Genomic DNA, 17,096 nt, shown 5'->3' on the forward strand with positions numbered 1-17,096 from the left:
CTGCTTCTTCCGCCCCCCCCATCCCTCCTGCCCCACCCTCCACACCCACTCCCCCCGGGGACGCCGAGGCCCCCACAACCACAGTGCTGGGAGACAGGTGGGCCGGCAAGACCCCCAACCCTGAGCTTCCCCTCCTCCTTCCTCCCCTTGCCTCCCCCTTCCAGCTCCCTCCTCCCAGGTGTCCCCCCTCCCCTCTCCTGCCCTCAGTCTCCCCATCTCCCCACCCCAGTTATGTTAAATAAAGAGATTATTTTGTGGCAACACAGGTGTTTTTATTGTACATCAGGAAGGGGGGTTAGGGAGAGGAAAGAGGAAGGAGGTGGGGGTGGTATGTAAGGCACAAGGCCCCAGTGGGGCATGCATGGGGGATTTCAGTCCTCCTCTGCCTGGAAGCTCTCCCACAGGGCTTCCCGGATGCAGACAGCCCCCCCGAAGGGCCTCCCAGCTGGCAGCCATGCGGGGCTGTGCATACTGGCCGGCCAGCCAGTCAGCCTCTGCCATCAAAGCTGGCAGGAAAGTCTCCCCCTTCTTCTCACATAAATTGTGGAGCACACAGCATGCTGCCACCACGTGCGGAATATTGTGCTGGGAGAGGTCCAGGTGGGTGAGGAGGCATCTAAACCGTGATTTCAGTCGTCCAAAGGCCCCCTTGACCTCAGTGTGGGTCGTTCCAAGCTTGGCATTGAAGGCCTGCCGGGAGGGGTTCAGGTGTCCTGTGTAGGGCTTCATGAGCCAGGGCTGTAGAGGGTAGGCCACATCCCTCAGCAGGCACACTGGCATGTCCATGTCCCTGACCCTGATGTGGCGGTGAGGGAAGAAAGTCCCAGCACACAGAGGAGTTGCTATATACCCGCGCGTTGTGTGCTTTGCTGGTCCATGAACATTGATGTCCGTGAACTAGCCCCGGTGGTCAGACACGGCCTGCAAGATCTACAAAGAAGTACCCCTTGCGGTTGATGTACAAGGAGGCTTGGTGTTCCGGAGCACAGATGGGGATGTGCGTCCTGTCGATTGCCCCCCCCCCCCCCACCCGCAGATGGGGAAGCCCAGAGCGCCGAACCCCTGGATGACCGTGTCCAGGTTGGTGAAGCGGACAACTCTGCGGAGCAGTACCCTGTTGATGGCCTTGACCATCTGCAGAGAGACACAAAACCGAGGGTCACTGGGATGGCTGGGAGTGTTCGTTCCCTGCCACTGCCCCACGCCCCACACCCAGGAGCATCCCCCGCTGCAATCCTGGCCACCACAGGAGGTCTGTAGCGCGGCTGGGACAAACCGAATCCTCCCTTTGAGGTCACTTACACCACCTCCTCCTCCCTGTTTTCCCTGGGGCAGCCCATCTCCTCCTTGCAGCCCCCCCTTCCTGGCCCAGTGGCTGGTGACTGCCGTACCTGCATGAGCACTGCTCCGACGGTGGATCTCCCCACACTAAACTGGTTGCCAACGGATTGATAGCTATCCGGTATGGAGAGCTTCCAGAGGGCGATGGCCACCCGCTTGTGACGGGGCATGGCGGGCCTCATGCGTGTGTCCCATCTCTGCAGAGCAGGGGCAAGCCACTCGCAGAACTCAAGGAAAGTGTCTTTCTTCATCCTGAAGTTCTGGGTCCACTGTTGGTCTCCCCAGCACTCCAGGACAATGTGGTCCCACCAGTTACTGCTGGTGTCCAGACTCCAGATGCGGTGGGGCACACTGGTATCAGGGCATTGCTGCTGCTCCTCCACAGCCCCCAGGTGGAGCAGGGGGAGGGCCAGGGAGCTGGCCTGCAGCAAATGGTGCCAGGTAGCCTCTAGCAATTGCTGCCAGGCTTGCAGCAAGACATTCAAAATGAGCACCAGAGTGCCTAGGGGCAGCTCTGGCTCCATGGTGCCAAGTGCTGTGGTGTCCCAAATGATAGCAACCAAAGCAGACAGAGAGGAAAACGCTTTGCTGTCCCTCAGCAAAGCGGGAAAGCTGAGAACTGGCTGTCTAAGGGGGTCCCTATAAGCATGAGCCTCAGATAGCCTCAGACAGCAGCCACACAAAGCAACTACTGACCTGATGCTCTGCTGGAACCGGTTTCAGCTGCCCTTAAATGAGATCCAGCGTCCAATCAGTGTGGATGCTATTTCGAAATAGATTTTGTGTCTATATGCATTATTTCGAATTAGCTTAATTTGAATTTATTTCGAATTACGTTAATTCGAAATAGTGCTGTAGTATAGACATACCCTCATGGATCAGACATCAGAAATCTCCACAGACACAAACCTGTCAGCCAGCATTTCAATCAAATTGGTCATTCTCTTAAAGACCTGACAACATAAGTCTTACAACAAAGAGACTTTAACACCAGATTACAAAGGGAGACTTCAAACTTTTATTTATGCTAAAATTTGACACATTGCTAATGGGCCTTAATTGAGATGATAATTATCTTACACATTACAAAGACAGTTTTCCCATTTTTTGATATTCGTAGTGACCCCAGATTAGCTACTTACAATAAGCAGTTCCCTCCTTCCTTGTCACTTCCCCCGCTATACCACACAGTGCAGCATCTGTTCATAATGGAAATACAGATTTTAATGCAGAATATATGCTGCTTGAAGTCCTGCACGTGCACTGGTGGTGTGTGTCTAGTATACTATCACTTAGCTGACTTACTACTCCTGGCTGCTAGTTTCCTTTCAGTCACTTTGAATTCAGAATTAGCCTCTTCATTTGGATGTTAATAGGATCCAGCAATGGAGCAATTCTGGAGAAACCCATCAAAACCATGAGGTCCAGACTCAGCCCTTCTGACATGGAAAGCTACAATCCAGCCTGTGCCAAGCTCGGGAGCAGCTGGGTGGGGGCTGTGCAAAGCATCTATGTCAATTGTGAACGGGTGTTTCTGCTGCTGCAGCTTTCTTCTTGGGATCCTCCTAGGGAGGACAGCTATAGTTAGTTACACCCCCGTGGCTCCATAACAGAACCAGAGGAAATTGCAGAATCAGATGACCCTAGCCAGATGTGCTTTAGGCCTGTTTGGTTATCTTGATTCACTCCCCAGAAAAGGAAAGTTGCATTTATTACCTTGCCACACTTAAACCTCCCATTCTTCGCCTGACCTCTTACTGCTAAGAGGTCAACTAAGAATTGATGGGTTCCTGATTCCAAGATCAACAAGGTCTTTATATAAATATTTAAAACAGGAGCATAGAAAACAATGGATTTTTAAAATTTCCTAATAATGTGGTTCAGTTCTGACGGTAATGTTTGGCTCAAGTATGGTTGATGTCAGAGAGGCTAGAATGTCAGCTTGCTTTGACTACTGTTAAAATGCTAGCAGAATTTAGGTGTATTTGGAGTTATACCTACAGTACCACTCATGTAAAATGAAGCTTCAAATGCACAGATGTGTTTGTATCACAGAAGGCTTTTATGTATCACAACAGAAAATGTTTCTTTGTTTTCCTGAAGTATTCTCTGATGGATTTATTATCAAAAATGGTGGTTGGCCAGCCTCATTTTGTCCGTTGTATCAAGCCAAACAATGATCGGCAGGCACACAAGTATGACAAAGAGAAGGTACTGGTCCAGCTGCGTTACACAGGAATTCTGGAGACAGCAAGAATTCGGAGACAGGGTTATTCCCATCGTATACTGTTTGCTAACTTCATCAAACGGTGAGTGCATGTACATATGAGCTTGCTTCTATGACCGTTGTCTGATATTTTCGGAAAGTACAGTGTGTGGTGCTTTTATAAAACCGGTTTAAAGACAAGATCTTTGCCAAAGATCACAAGAACATAAGAACGGCCATACTGGGTTAGACCTACAGTCCACCTAGCCCAGTACCTGTCTGCTGACAGTGGCCAATACCAGATGCCACAGATGGAAGGAACATGACACAGTTACCAATCCACAAAAGGACCTTCCCTGTTATCCTCTGACAACTTACTTTACTTAAGAGCCTTTGGTGAGGGACCTTGTCAAAGGATTTTTGGAAATCTAAGTATACTATATCTACTACATCCCCCTTGTCCATATGTTTGTGGAGCCCCCCTTTCCTCAAAGAACTCTACTGATTAGGAAGACATGATTTCCTTTACATAAACCATGTTGACTTTCCCCCAACAAATTATATTCATCCAGGTGTCTGACAATTTTATTCTTTACTATATTTTCAACCAATTTGCCCGGTGCTGACATTAGATTTACTGGTCTGTAATTGCCAGGATCACCTCTAGAATCTTTTTTAAATATTGGCGTCACATTAGCTATCTTCCAGTCATTAGGAACAGAAGCTGATGTAAAGGATAGGTTACAAACCACAGGTGTTAGTTCCGCAATTTCACATTTGAGTTCTTTCACAACTCTTGGGTGAATGCCATCTGGTCTGGGGACATGTTACTGTTCAGTTTATCAGTTTCTTCCAAAACCTCCTCTAATGACACCTCAATCTGGGACAATTCCTCAGATTTGTCACCTAAAAGGAATGGCTCATGTTTGAGAAAGTCCCCAATATCCTCAGCCGTGAAGACTGAAGCAAAAAATTAATTTAGCTTCTCTGCAATGATTTTATCATTTTTGAGTGCCCCTTTAGCATCTCAATTGTCCAAGGGCCCCACTGGTTATTTAGACGGCTTCCTGCCTCTGATATCCTTAAAAAACATTTTGCTATTCCTTTTAGAGTTTTTGGCTAGATGTTCTTCAAACTCCTTTATGGCTTTTCTTATTATATTTTTACACTTAATTTGACCAAGTTTATGGTCCTTTCTATTTTCCTCACTAGGATTTGACTTCCACTTTTTAAAAAATGTCTTTTTATCTGTCATTGCTTCTTTTACTTGGCTGTTAAGCCACAGTGGCACTTTTTTGGTTCTCTTATTGTGCTTTTTAACTTGGGGTACACATTTAAGTTGGGCTTCTGTTATGGTGTCTTTGAAAAGTTTCCATGAAGTTTGCAGAGATTTTACTTTTGTCACTGTACCTTTTAATTTCTGTTTAACTAACTTCCTCATTTTTGTGCAGTTCCCCTTTCTGAAATTAAATGCTACAGTGTTGGGCTGCTGAGGTGTTTTTCCCAAGCTTGACTGTACCAACATGAGGGTAGCACACTGTTTTCATTTATAAGGAACAATCATGCATCTCCGACATATTCCAGGCTTGCTACAGACTCAGGCAGACACCACTGAAAAAAAAATTTCTTGAGAATGATAAGAGCTAGAAAATTACTATTTTAAATTAAATCTTAGAATGTGGACAAAAGATGACATCCTCCAGAAAGCAGTACTGTACCTCTAGCCCCAAAGAGCTAGCCATTGTTCCCTGTAATCTGGGTACTTGTGCAGCCACTCAAGGGAGAGTCAAATGCCACCTAGATAATTAGCAGAATGCTCACAGCTAGGGTTTTGTTTTTACTGGTGATGCACATTCACACATGCGTCAGTGCACACAAAAAATTATTCCGCATACGGATGGGGAAAAAAATGCACCTGGATGGAAAAGATAAGAGGGAACATTGGACATTTATTAAGAGACTAGTCTGACACTTGTTATCATTGGGAGATTGTTAAATAAAAAAGGCTCCACTCATAAGAGATACGTTTCTCGTTTACAAATGTAAAGTCAGACATTTTCCTGAATAAGAACTTAGATTTACAGTGAAAAATAGGAAAAATTGTGCAGATAACACCCACTCTGACAGAAACACTTTAAATTAATCGGCACCAGAAGTAGACAATTGAAGACAGAGATACAGAAAAAGAACAAGCTGATGGTTTGATAAGTAAGTTTCAGGAGAGCACATGGAGGGGGCCATGACAGTGTCAGAAAAAGCACAGCTTGATGATGAAGGCTATTGAACCTCATTTCAATAAGTGAACAAAGTGTGTCTGTGGCTTTGGTTAATGCTTTTTGAAGATTTTCCTGCTAGTGTAAAGGATGGGGAGCAGAGCATAGTGGGACCAGTCTTCCATGGGTGTAAATCACTCATGCTCTACTGATTTCAACCAGGGTCAATTCACACCCATGGAAGATCTGACCTACGCCACAAGGAATTTTGTTAAAGAGCTGGCAGTTTTTTTATTGAGACTTACAGTTATAGACCTGGGAAAATAGGAAAGTTGGTTCAGTGGACTGAAAATTAGCCTAGCCAATGAGCAGTAGAAAGAAGAAGCTGTAGGAACTGGTTTTGATATTATATTGTCTCCTTTTTATTATACTGTGAACAAAATATTGCTGTCGGTTACACCTGAGTGATGCAGGCTTTATGGGTATAGAGGAGTTGGATGACATAAAAAGAAGACAATCAAGCTTGAAGGAGGCACACATGGCATCCACGTAATTTCTTGAACTAAGAAAACTAGAAAGAGTTTATTGTATTTGTCAGAGCTGTTCCCCACTCCGGCACTCCAAGGATGTGTCTAGACTACAGGGTTTTTTCAAAAAGTGGCCTTTTTTCGAAAAAACTTCACCTGGATCTAGATGGCTGCTGCATTCTTTCAAAATTAAATCAAAAGAATGCAGCAGTTTTTTTGACCGCGGAAAACCTCATTTTATGAGGAACAATGCCTTCTTTTTAAAGTGATCTTTCAAAAAACGGTGTTATTGAATGCAAACAGGGCTTTTACGAAAGAGAGCATCCAAACAGCCTGGGTGCTCTTTTTTGAAAAAGCGGCTTTCTTTTTCGAAAGAAGTGGTTGCAATCTAGACGCTCTCTTTTGAAAGAGGCTTGTAGTCTAGACGTACCCCAAGTGAAGAAGGTGGGGGCCACTTGAGACCTTAAATACCTTGCCTCTATAGGCTCTGCTTACAAACACTCCTCAAAGTCTCAGATTCACTGACTCTAGTGGGGGGAAAGGCTGCCACCATCAAGTGATTTAATCCTGAAAAAAACAGAAAGGAACACTTGAATTCCCAGGGGTACCCCAACCTCTTTTGCCCCAAGAGAGCTTGAAAAAAGAAATGAAAAGCACCGAAAACAAACTGTATCTCTGATAGCTGAGCTCTCAGGCTAGGCACAGACTGCCTGTTACCTTCCAGGATGCAAGAATCAAATCAGCGATCATGTGATTTGTCCTTTTCATGTGTGTTCATTTTTTTTTAAATTGTATCCTTTGGTATATATGGTTGTGACTATTTTCTTCCATTATTTGATCTGAGGAAGTGGGTCTGGCCCACGAAAGCTCATCATCTAATAAATCATCTTGTTAGTCTTTAAAGTGCTACATAGACCTGTATTTTGTTTCAGCTACACCAGACTAACACGGCTACATTTCTACCACTATCCCACTAGACAGTTTGTTTTCTAAAAGTCCTGTTAATAGAACTAAATAACCCTCCAGGATAGACAAGATGTCTGTAATGCATCTTTAACTGTGTTTTAAATGTTGTATATAAACACAGTGTTTTTTCCATGTTCTTCTTTTTAGTACATTCTGTATTGCTTCATACAAAAACATTTTAAACAAGGTTTTATTTAGATGATTAGCATGTATCTGTTTTATTCATTCATTCCATGTTACTGTAATAAAGAATCATATTTTTGTCTTTTAGATATTACTTCATTTGTTACAAAACAAATGATGATCCTCCAGTCAGCCCTGAAACCTGTGCTGCTATCTTGGAAAAAGCCCACCTTGACAACTGGGTTCTTGGAAAAACCAAAGTAATATTTTCACATACTTTGCATCCACTGCACTGTGTTTGTAAAGATATTAAGCAAAGTCTGCTCTCAGTTACTCCACTGGAGTTACTTTGGATTCACATTGGTATAAAAAATATTTCACTGGGCACCCCTCTCTGACAATTAGGCTGAAATCCTGGCCCCTCCATGGTCTTAGATGTAGAGAGTAGGGGAAGATTTTGGTTATTGACCGAGGCTTCCCTAGCTATAAGCAAACTAGATGTCGACAGTTGTCCTTTTGTTACAACAGGGGGTGCTTGGGCCAAATTCAAGTGGTTTTGCAGCCCTTTACATTTGGTCACAATGCCCTCATTCACATTTGGCTTGGCTGCCCCTCTATACAAACAGAGGAGCAGCCAGACCAAATTTGCTGTGGTGGGCTATGAAGAGGAGGGCAGCACACTGAAGGTTTGCATAGGATGGCAGATTGTTTTGAGTAGCCTCTGATTATGGTGGAGATAAATGTCTGCTCCCTCATTATTGTCCCATGGCACCAGTAGAATTTATCAGCCTCCCTTCCCCCTCCGCCTTTCTGATCTAATTTATCAGAAAGGATCTCCCTGCTGGCAGACTACAGGAGGTATGCTAGACAGAGACATCACCATAGGAGAAAATCTGGTGTTTCCACATCTCAGGCAACTTTAATTTCGAGTCTCCCCTTCTCCTAATGTAACAAAATAGGGGAGGGGAGGCAGAAGGGACAAAGAGGGAGACGTGGAACGGAAGCTGTCTGAGTTGCAGAGACACCTACTGTCTATGAGACACCTTGCTCCATGCCCAAACTTCATGTTTACCAGCAGGCACTCCCAATCTCATGTACCAGAGATGGATTATCATATTGAAACTACCAGAAAGGAGAAGAAAGATCTTCCTCCAAGGGAGAAGGACATTCCTTGGGAAGATTTTGCTGGAGAGGGCTGAGACAACGATCTAACCTCTTGCCCAACTTCTTATGTTGTGAGGGGGGACCAAAGGAGAAAATGGGGATAAAGACAATAGAAAAACTGGAGAGATGGGAATTCTTATCCCACTCTTTACTTAAATGGAGTTAATCCAGGTGTATACCAATGTAACTGAGGCAGGATCACAGAATTATCTGTAACCCTTCTGCCATGTAGCGCTGGCAGCAGCCAGGGCCAGGTTCAATATCTAGGGATTCTTCCCCATCTATCCATCACAGAACTGGCTCGAGCCCCCACCCAGTAGCCTGGGAAATTTACACACACCTCTGGGTGCCTCTGGGAGGCAATGCTTCCCCACTCACAAGCACAGAGTCTGAGTGTAGAAAAGAAACTTTAGGCTACATGTACACTACCCACTCCTGCGCAAGAAAATATGCAAATGAGGTGAAGTGGCAAATATCGCCGACCCTCATTTGCATACTTAATGAGCTGCCATTTTGCACAAGAGCCATTTTTCCTGAAAAAGCGTGTAGATAGCTCCTTTTTCCACAAAAGCTCCTTGCGCAAAATGGCAGCTCATTAAGTATGCAAATGAGGCGTGGTGATATTCACCATTTTGTCTCATTTGTATATTTTCTTGTGCAAGAGGGGGCAGTGTAGACGAAGCCCCCATGAAAGAGAGAGAGAAGTAACATGGCATTAACTTGGGAAAACACCACAACCAGAGTTCATAACCAAACCATGTGTAAGCGTCCCAGCTAAAGTAGATTGAGCAATGTCCTTTGCCCCTCAGGTCCAGCAATGTAAGTGTTCCATTCACATGCCTAGCCTTTCTCTGTACCCCACTCACAGTTGCTATTCTTGGTCAGGGCAGACCAGAGCTCAGAGGTGATTTTCAGAGATCACCTCCCACCCTTGTGGGATCAGGGTAGGAGAAGTCTCACCCACACCATTGGCCACTCGCCACTGCTCCTGCCAGTCACTCCCACTGGTTGCCTGACAGCCACCTGCTCCTGCCACCTGTCTTGCTGGCCACCTGCTGCCACTCCCACAGTCCGCCTGCCATCCACTTGCTACTGCCAGCTGCCCTGCTGGCCGCCTGCTGCCACTCCCATCAGTTTCCTGCCGACCACGTGTTCCTTCCAGTTCCCCTTCTGGCCACCTGCCAGCTGCGTGCTCCTGCCAGCCGCCCTCCTGGCTGGCTGCCTGCTGCTGCTCCCACTGACTGCCTACCGGCTGCTTGCTCCTACCAGCCGCCCTGCTGGCCACCTGCTGCTGCTTCTGCGACGGATCTGGCTATGGGCCAAACCTAGTAATTTCAGCTCTTTGTGATGTCAGTTTCTCAGTGATTTCAGCTCTTGACCCACCACATCAGCTGGCCAAAAGATTCCAGCTTCCACTGGAATAATATTTTAAATTAATAAAGAGATTCTTTATGGAATCTGTTTAGGTCTATCCTTAGAACAGGGGGGAAGAGAGACAGGTTCAACCAGTCTTACAGCTCATGCCTGGAAGGCATGTGGCCTGCTGGTTCAAGCTCCTTCCCCCAATTCAATGCACTTGTGTCTGGATGGGAAAGGCTTGTCCATTTAAGTTCCTTTACATGACAGTGTCTCTCCTACAAACACTGGTGGTCAGATTTTGCGATTCCTACATTTAGGGTTAAAATGGTTTGTGATCCCACAACAGTCAAATTAGTTACAACAGGCAAAATACCATTCTAACAATTGATCATTCATCAGGCCTATAGCACTGGCTGAACTGGATTTACATAAGCACACCCAGGATTTCTTTCCCATTCCAGCATGAACTGTATTTAAATATCAACAGTTGAATACCTTGCAGGGCTAAACAACTGAGTGAGCATAACCACACCCAGGATTCCTTTCCCCTTCCAGCTGGTTGCATTGGAATCAGTGGTTCAGACCCTGCTTACACATAGAATAGTAGAACTGGAAGAGACCTCGAGAGATCATCAAATCCATTCCCCTGACTAACAGCAGGACCAAGCACTGACTGATCATCCCTGATAGATGTCTACCCAACCTGCTCTCCAGTGATGGAGATTCCACAACCTCCCTGGGCAATTTATTCCAGTGTTTAACCACCCTGACAGTTAGGAAGTTTTTCCTAATGTCCAACCTAAACCTCTCTTGCTGCAATTTAAGCCCATTGCTTCTTCTCCTATTATCAGAGGCCACAGAGAACAATTTTTCTCCCTCCTTCTTTCAACACCTTTTTAGATACTTGAAAACTACTATTATGTCCCCTCTCTGTCTTCTTTTTTCTAAACTAAACAAGCCCAGTTGTTTTAGGGTATGTCTACACTACCACCCTAGTTTGAATGAGGGTTGTTAATGTAGTCAATCAAAGTTGAACGCTTTTCCGCAAAAGCACTTTTTGTGGAAAAGCGTCCGTGGCAATCTAGATGCACTTTTGCGCAAAAAAGCCCCGATCACCATTTTCGCGATCGGGGCTTTTTTGCGCAAAACAAATCTCAGCTGTCTACACTGGCCCTTTTGTGCAAAAGTTTTGCACAAAAGGGATTTTTGCCCGAACGGGAGCAGCATAGTATTTCCACAAAAAGCACTGATTTCTTACAGTAGGAAGTCAGTGCTTTTGCGGAAATTCAAGCGGCCAGTGTAGACAGCTGGCAAATTTTTCCGGAAAAGCGGCTGATTTTCCGGAAAAACTGGCCAGTCTAGACACAGCCCTTGTGTCTTGCTCACCACACTCCTGTTAACGGACCCCAGAATCATGTTTGCTTTTTTTGCAGCAGTGTTACACTGCTGACTCATATTTAGCTTATGGTCCACCTTGCCACAATTCAACCTCCCAGAGCCAGTCCCAAAACAGATCTCTGTGGAACCCTACTCTGTGGAACCCCATATGTGTTCTTGATCTTATAATAGCAAATACCACATTAATACCAAACCTGGAACTTTCCCTTGCAACAAACCCCGTTGCCAGCTTTGTCCACATATTTACTCTGCTGACACCATCATTGGACCTAACCATTCCAGTTATAAGATCAAGAACACATATTCCTACTCATCCAGAAATATAATTTATGCCATCATGTGCCAACAGTGTCCGTCTGCTATGTATAGTGGACAAACTTCTCAGACACTTCGCCAAAAAATCAATGCACACAAAACAGACATCGGACAGTCTCACAAAGAAAAAACAGTTTCTTGCCATTTCATCCAGGCTGGGCATTGTCTCAATGACCTTACTACCTACATCCTGCTTCAAAGAGGCTTTAACACAAGACTTGAAAGAGAAGCCTGTGAGCTGTCATTCATGCTTAAATTTGACACTTTACGAATGGGGCTAAACAAATATGCTAATTATCTCACCCATTGCAAAGATAGCTTCCCCAATTATCACCTCTAATATCATTACCTCATAGACATTCCCCTCTGTTCTAAAATCTGATTTGTCTGCTTTATATGTGTTCACTTTTTTTTGTTTGTATCCCTTTAGTATATATGGTCATGCCAATTTTCTTCCACAATTTGATCTGAGGAAGTGGGTCTGGCCCATGAAAGCTCATCACCTAATAAACCATCTTGTTAGTCTTTAAAGTGCTGCATAGTCCTGCCTTTTCTCTAAGAATGGTTATCCACTCACCTTATTGTAGCTCCGTCTAGGTTGTATTTCTCTAGTTTATTGATAAGAAGGTCATGCAAAACTGTATCAAATGATTTACTAAAGTCTAGATATACCACTTCCACTGCTTCTCCCTTATCTACAAGGCTTGATATTCTATCAAAGAAAGCTATCAGATTGGTTTGACATGATTTGTTCTTTACAAATCCATGCTGGCTGTTACCTATCACCTTATTATCTTCCTGGTGTTTGCAGATGATTTCCTTAATTACTTGTTCCATTATCTTCTCTGCCACAGAACTTAAAATGACTCGTCTGTAGTTTCCTGGGTTGTTCTTATTTCCCTTTTTATAGACAAGCATTATATTTGCCCTTTTCCAGTCTTCTGGAATCTCTCCAGACTTCCATGACTTTTCAAGGATAGCTAAAGGCTCAAACACCTCCTCTATTAGCTCCTTGAGTATTCTAGGCTGTATTTCATCAGGCCCTGGTGACTTGAAGACATCTAACTTTTCTAAATAATGTTTAACTTGTTCTTTTTTTTATTTTAACTTCTAAACTTACCCCATTTCCACTAGTATTCAGTATGTTAGGCATCCCTTCATCATCAAATTTCTTGCTGAAAACGGAAACAAAAAAGTCATTAATCACCACTGCCATTTCCAAGTTTCCTGTTATTATTTCTCCCTCTTCACTAAGCAATGGGCCTACTAAGTCTTTGGTCTTCCTCTTGCTTCGAATATATTTGTAGAATGTCTTCTTGTTACCCTTTGTTATCCTTGATGTCTCTAGCAGATTGAGGATCTGGCAGACAGGGTTATAACAGAAGCAAAGAGGAAAAGACAGCAAAGTCCTAAAAAATAGATGCAGTGGGCTTGATTCTCCTTTTACCTATAGCAACGGGTTTCATATTAGTGCAACTCCATTAACTTCAATGGAATTACTCCTTATTTACTCTAATGTGAGAACAGAATCAGGACTGATGTTTGCATCATTTGTGCCAGGCTCAATATTGGTGTTGTTTTTCTATGGCATAGGCTTCCTTTAAAGCTGGAGTCACCAACCAGTGGATCGCGATTGACTGGTCGATCACAAGGGCTCGACCAGTTGATTGTGAAGTGTTTGGGGGCATCCCCATTTCCCCCACCCGTGATAAGCCCCACTACCTACCTCCAGTGAAAATGGAGGCAGTGCTGGCTTCCTGCAGGGTGGACGGAAGTCCTGCAGCTGCGCACCACTTCTGGGGGTTCCAGAAGTGTGCTGGCTGCTTGCCTCTCAGGTCTGTGTCATGGCATGGTGTGCCGGAACTTGCGGAGGTGGGAGGGGGCCCGTCCTCTGAGGAGGCGTGCACCGGGGCTTCTCTCCTCTGTGGGAAGGGGAGTTGGCCTCGGAGGAGGCGCGCGCAGGGTCTTTCCTGCACCGTGAGGGGGGAGTTGGCTCCAGAGAAGCGCACGCGGGGGGCTTCCCTACACTTTGGGAGGGGGGAGTTGGCTCTGGAGGAGGCACGCATGGGGGCTTCCCTGTTCCACAGTAGGGGGAGTTGGCCCCGGAGATGGCATGCGTGGGGGCTTCCCTCCTCTGTGGAGGGGGGGGATAGTCCTGGGAGGAGGCTGGTGGAGGGGACTCCCTGCCCCCACTTGCACCCTGTCCCCTGCTGCAGAACCCTGTGCCCTCTCTCTGGCACCCTGTCCCCTCTCTCCTGTTCCCCATTGGCACCCTATCCCCTGCTGCAGAACCCTGTCCCCACCCCAGCGCCCTGTTCCCTGCTTCCACTAGCACCCTGTCCCCTCTCTCCTGTGCCCTACTGTAGAACCCTGCCCCCACCCCAGCACTCTGTCCTCTGCCTCAGCATCCACTAGCACCCTTCCTCAGTACCATGTCCCCTGCTCCCACCAGCACAGTTGGGGCCACATTAGTGAGGCTGGGGGGGGGGGGGGGGGGTTGGGAGGACCGGGTTTTTTTTCATCTCCCTTGTGTGGCCCCAGCTGACTTTTCTGTGGGTCAGTGACCCGCTAACTCGAAACAGGTTTCCTGCCCTTCTCATAAATAAATACAATGCAGAAACGTCTTGTGTTTAACCTAGTATTTTATTTAAAAATGAAGCCTGGCCAACAAACCACCAATTGGGGCCAAACCCCCATCTGGCTGCATCATTATAACACTCCCACACACCCACACACCTCAGACCCTAAATCTGAGCCTATCAAACACTGGAACCCCCTGTCCTGAGCCCTCGCATACCCCAACCCAAATTCCTGCACCCTCACAGCCACAAGCCTGTGGCTTGCTAAGTACCGCAACCCTCCATCTGACTCTAATACTCCCCAACCTGGAGCCCCTCCCCAAGCCAGCATCCCCTTCTGCACCTCCTCCTGCATCCGAATTTCCTCCCAGAGCTTGCACCTCTCACCCCTTCCCACACCCAAATCCCTCATTCCCACCTCAAAGCCCACATATCCTGAGTCAGCACTGTGAGGGTATGGCTAGACTGCAGGGCTGTGTCTACATTGGCCCCTATTCCGTAATAAGGATGCAAATGTAGCACTTTGGAATAGGCAAATCCGCGGGGGATTTAAATATCCCCCGCGGCATTTGCATTAACATGGCTGCCGCTTTTTTCCGGCTTGTAGATAAGCGGGAGAAAAGCGCCAGTCTGGACGCGATCCTCCGGAAAATAAGCTCTTTTCCGGAGGATCTCTTATTCTTTCAAGTAGGAATAAGAGATCCTCCGGAAAAGAGCTTATTTTCCGGAGGATCGCGTCCAGACTGGCGTTTTTCTCCGGCTTATCTACAAGCCGGAAAAAAGCGGCAGCCATATTAATGCAAATGCCGCGGGGGATATTTAAATCCCCCGCGGATTTGCCTATTCCAAAGTGCTACATTTGCATCCCTATTACGGAATAGGGGCCAATGTAGACACAACCCAGGAGTTTTTCCAGGATTCCAGAGATATCCTAGAAAAACTCTTCCGCATCCAGGGATGCATTTGTTGTTCTGCTTTTTTTAGTTGAAGAGCAAACATGCTCTTTTGGTAACCCCTATATTCCTCATCCCACAAGGAATAAGGGGGATTCCAAAAGAAGGGGTTTTCTAACATTTGGTCTAGTCTAGACAGGCCAAATGTTGGGAAAAACCTCTTCCTACATAAAAATTTGAATAAAAAACGTGGCAGTGTAGAGTGTATAAGGGCTGGGGATAGCAAGTGATGGAGAGGAGGAGAATAAAAAGGGCAGGGCTTCAAGGAAGGGGTGGGGTTTTGGGGGAAGGATGGGGCAATAGATCTTTGCTTGTTCTGAGATTTAAAAAGTGATCTTGGGTGTAAAAAGGTTAGAGACCACTGCTTTAAAGCAATTTTTTAAAGAAATAAATAAATAAATGGCATAGATTTAAGATACTGGGCAAAGGCATTAACAGACTGGAGTTAGTTTTGTGAAATATGCACCAGAAGACAACATGTGTGAGCTAGCAAACCTCTGAATGCCTTCAGATTCAATTTCCAAAACTGATCTATTTTCACAAAGTCAAGTTTTATAATGAGGTATTAAAGTATCTTTCAGAGAAAATACAAATAACAACAATGTTTTTGGCCATTTGTGTTACCAACTAAAATTACAGAATTTTCAGTTCAAAAAGGATCACTTATAAATTGGGACTAAAGGCAATATTCTTCTTCTGATGCACTCACAGAATTACTGTTGATGCTATCCATGAAGGTGCATATATTAATCACTGTGAAAAGACTGTCTAGGCCATATGAATTAATACTTTTTATCATTTTTTGTTTACTCTCTTTAAGGTGTTCCTTAAATACTATCATTTGGAGCAGTTGAATTTAATGAGAAAGGAAACGGTTGACAGGATTGTTTTGATTCAGGCCTATGTTAAAGGGTGGCTAGGTTCAAAGAGATACAAAAAACTAAAGAAGAAAAGGGAAGAAAATGCTATTAAAATACAGTCAGGTAATAGCTCGAGCATTTAAAAATAAATATGGCATTCTATGTGCATATGGATGAAATACTGTACATACCTTAGGTTTTACTCTTTTTAAACTTGTTACATTTGATAAAGCATCCTGTGTTTGATGTTTTGTATATTCTTGTGAAAAGAAATATGTTAATCAGGTTATGACAATAATCTCTTTATAACAATTGTCAATCAGTGTTACTTTTAAAAGCCAGTTTTTAACAATAAAGATATATGAATACATAAATTATATTTTTATTCCTGAAATTCCAGTATACTCTGACAATGTCTCATAATATACCAGTGAAAAATTAATGTATTAGCAGTCTTGGATAATAAGACTAATTTAGCTATTGATGGAGAAATCACTAATTGCACAGCCTTGTTTTAGCATAACTTTGAGCATTATCCTCTTGGAAGTGCCAACATCTGCATTTATTATATGTGCTAATTGATTCCATAATTGCAGTATGCCCTGGAGGACCCAGATTTTACATAGTCTATATAGTTTGTGATTCCTTGCCATAGATTTGAAAATCTGAGTGACAACACAAAAGTGTATGTTTCTGTGTAGAAACATCCTGGAAAAATAATATTTGTGAATATTTTAATTCAGGTATAAGAACAAAAGAACATAAGAATGGCCCTACTGGGTCAGACCAAAGGTCCATCTAGCCCAGTAGCCTGTCTGCTGACAGTGGCCAGCACTAGATACCCCAGAGGGGGTAGACCGAAGACAATGTTCAAGCGATTTGTCTCCTGCCATCCTTCTCCAGCCTCTGACAAACAGGCTATGTCTAGACTGCAAGCCTCTTTTGAAAGAGAGCGTCTAGACTGCACGCGGAACTTTCGAAAAAGCAAGCCGCTTTTTCGAAAGAAAGCACCCAGTGAGTCTGGATGCTCTCTTTCTAAAAAGCCTGTTTGCATTCAAGAACGCCTTCTTTTGAAAGAGCACTTTCGAAAGA

General features: G+C 44.8%; 1 protein-coding gene across 4 annotated transcripts in view; it reads left to right on the forward strand.

Annotated features, from left to right (window-relative positions):
* The window catches only part of MYO3A (myosin IIIA), a 219,695-nt gene that overhangs the window by 157,640 nt on the left and 44,959 nt on the right, over window positions 1–17,096 (forward strand). For all 4 annotated transcript variants that reach the window (XR_012902077.2, XM_006115285.5, XM_075922537.2 and 1 more), the window contains 3 exons: window positions 3,445–3,650; window positions 7,525–7,636; window positions 15,965–16,127. Coding sequence is in view for 3 of the 4 variants with exons in the window: in XM_006115285.5 (XP_006115347.3) it covers window positions 3,445–3,650; window positions 7,525–7,636; window positions 15,965–16,127 (481 nt within the window). In the remaining variant the exon portion in view is untranslated. The remainder of the gene's footprint in view (window positions 1–3,444; window positions 3,651–7,524; window positions 7,637–15,964; window positions 16,128–17,096) is intronic.

This window comes from Pelodiscus sinensis, chromosome 2 (assembly GCF_052426305.1).
Source record: "Pelodiscus sinensis isolate ZL-2025 chromosome 2, ASM5242630v1, whole genome shotgun sequence".
In the NCBI taxonomy this organism is placed as follows: domain Eukaryota; kingdom Metazoa; phylum Chordata; order Testudines; family Trionychidae; genus Pelodiscus; species Pelodiscus sinensis.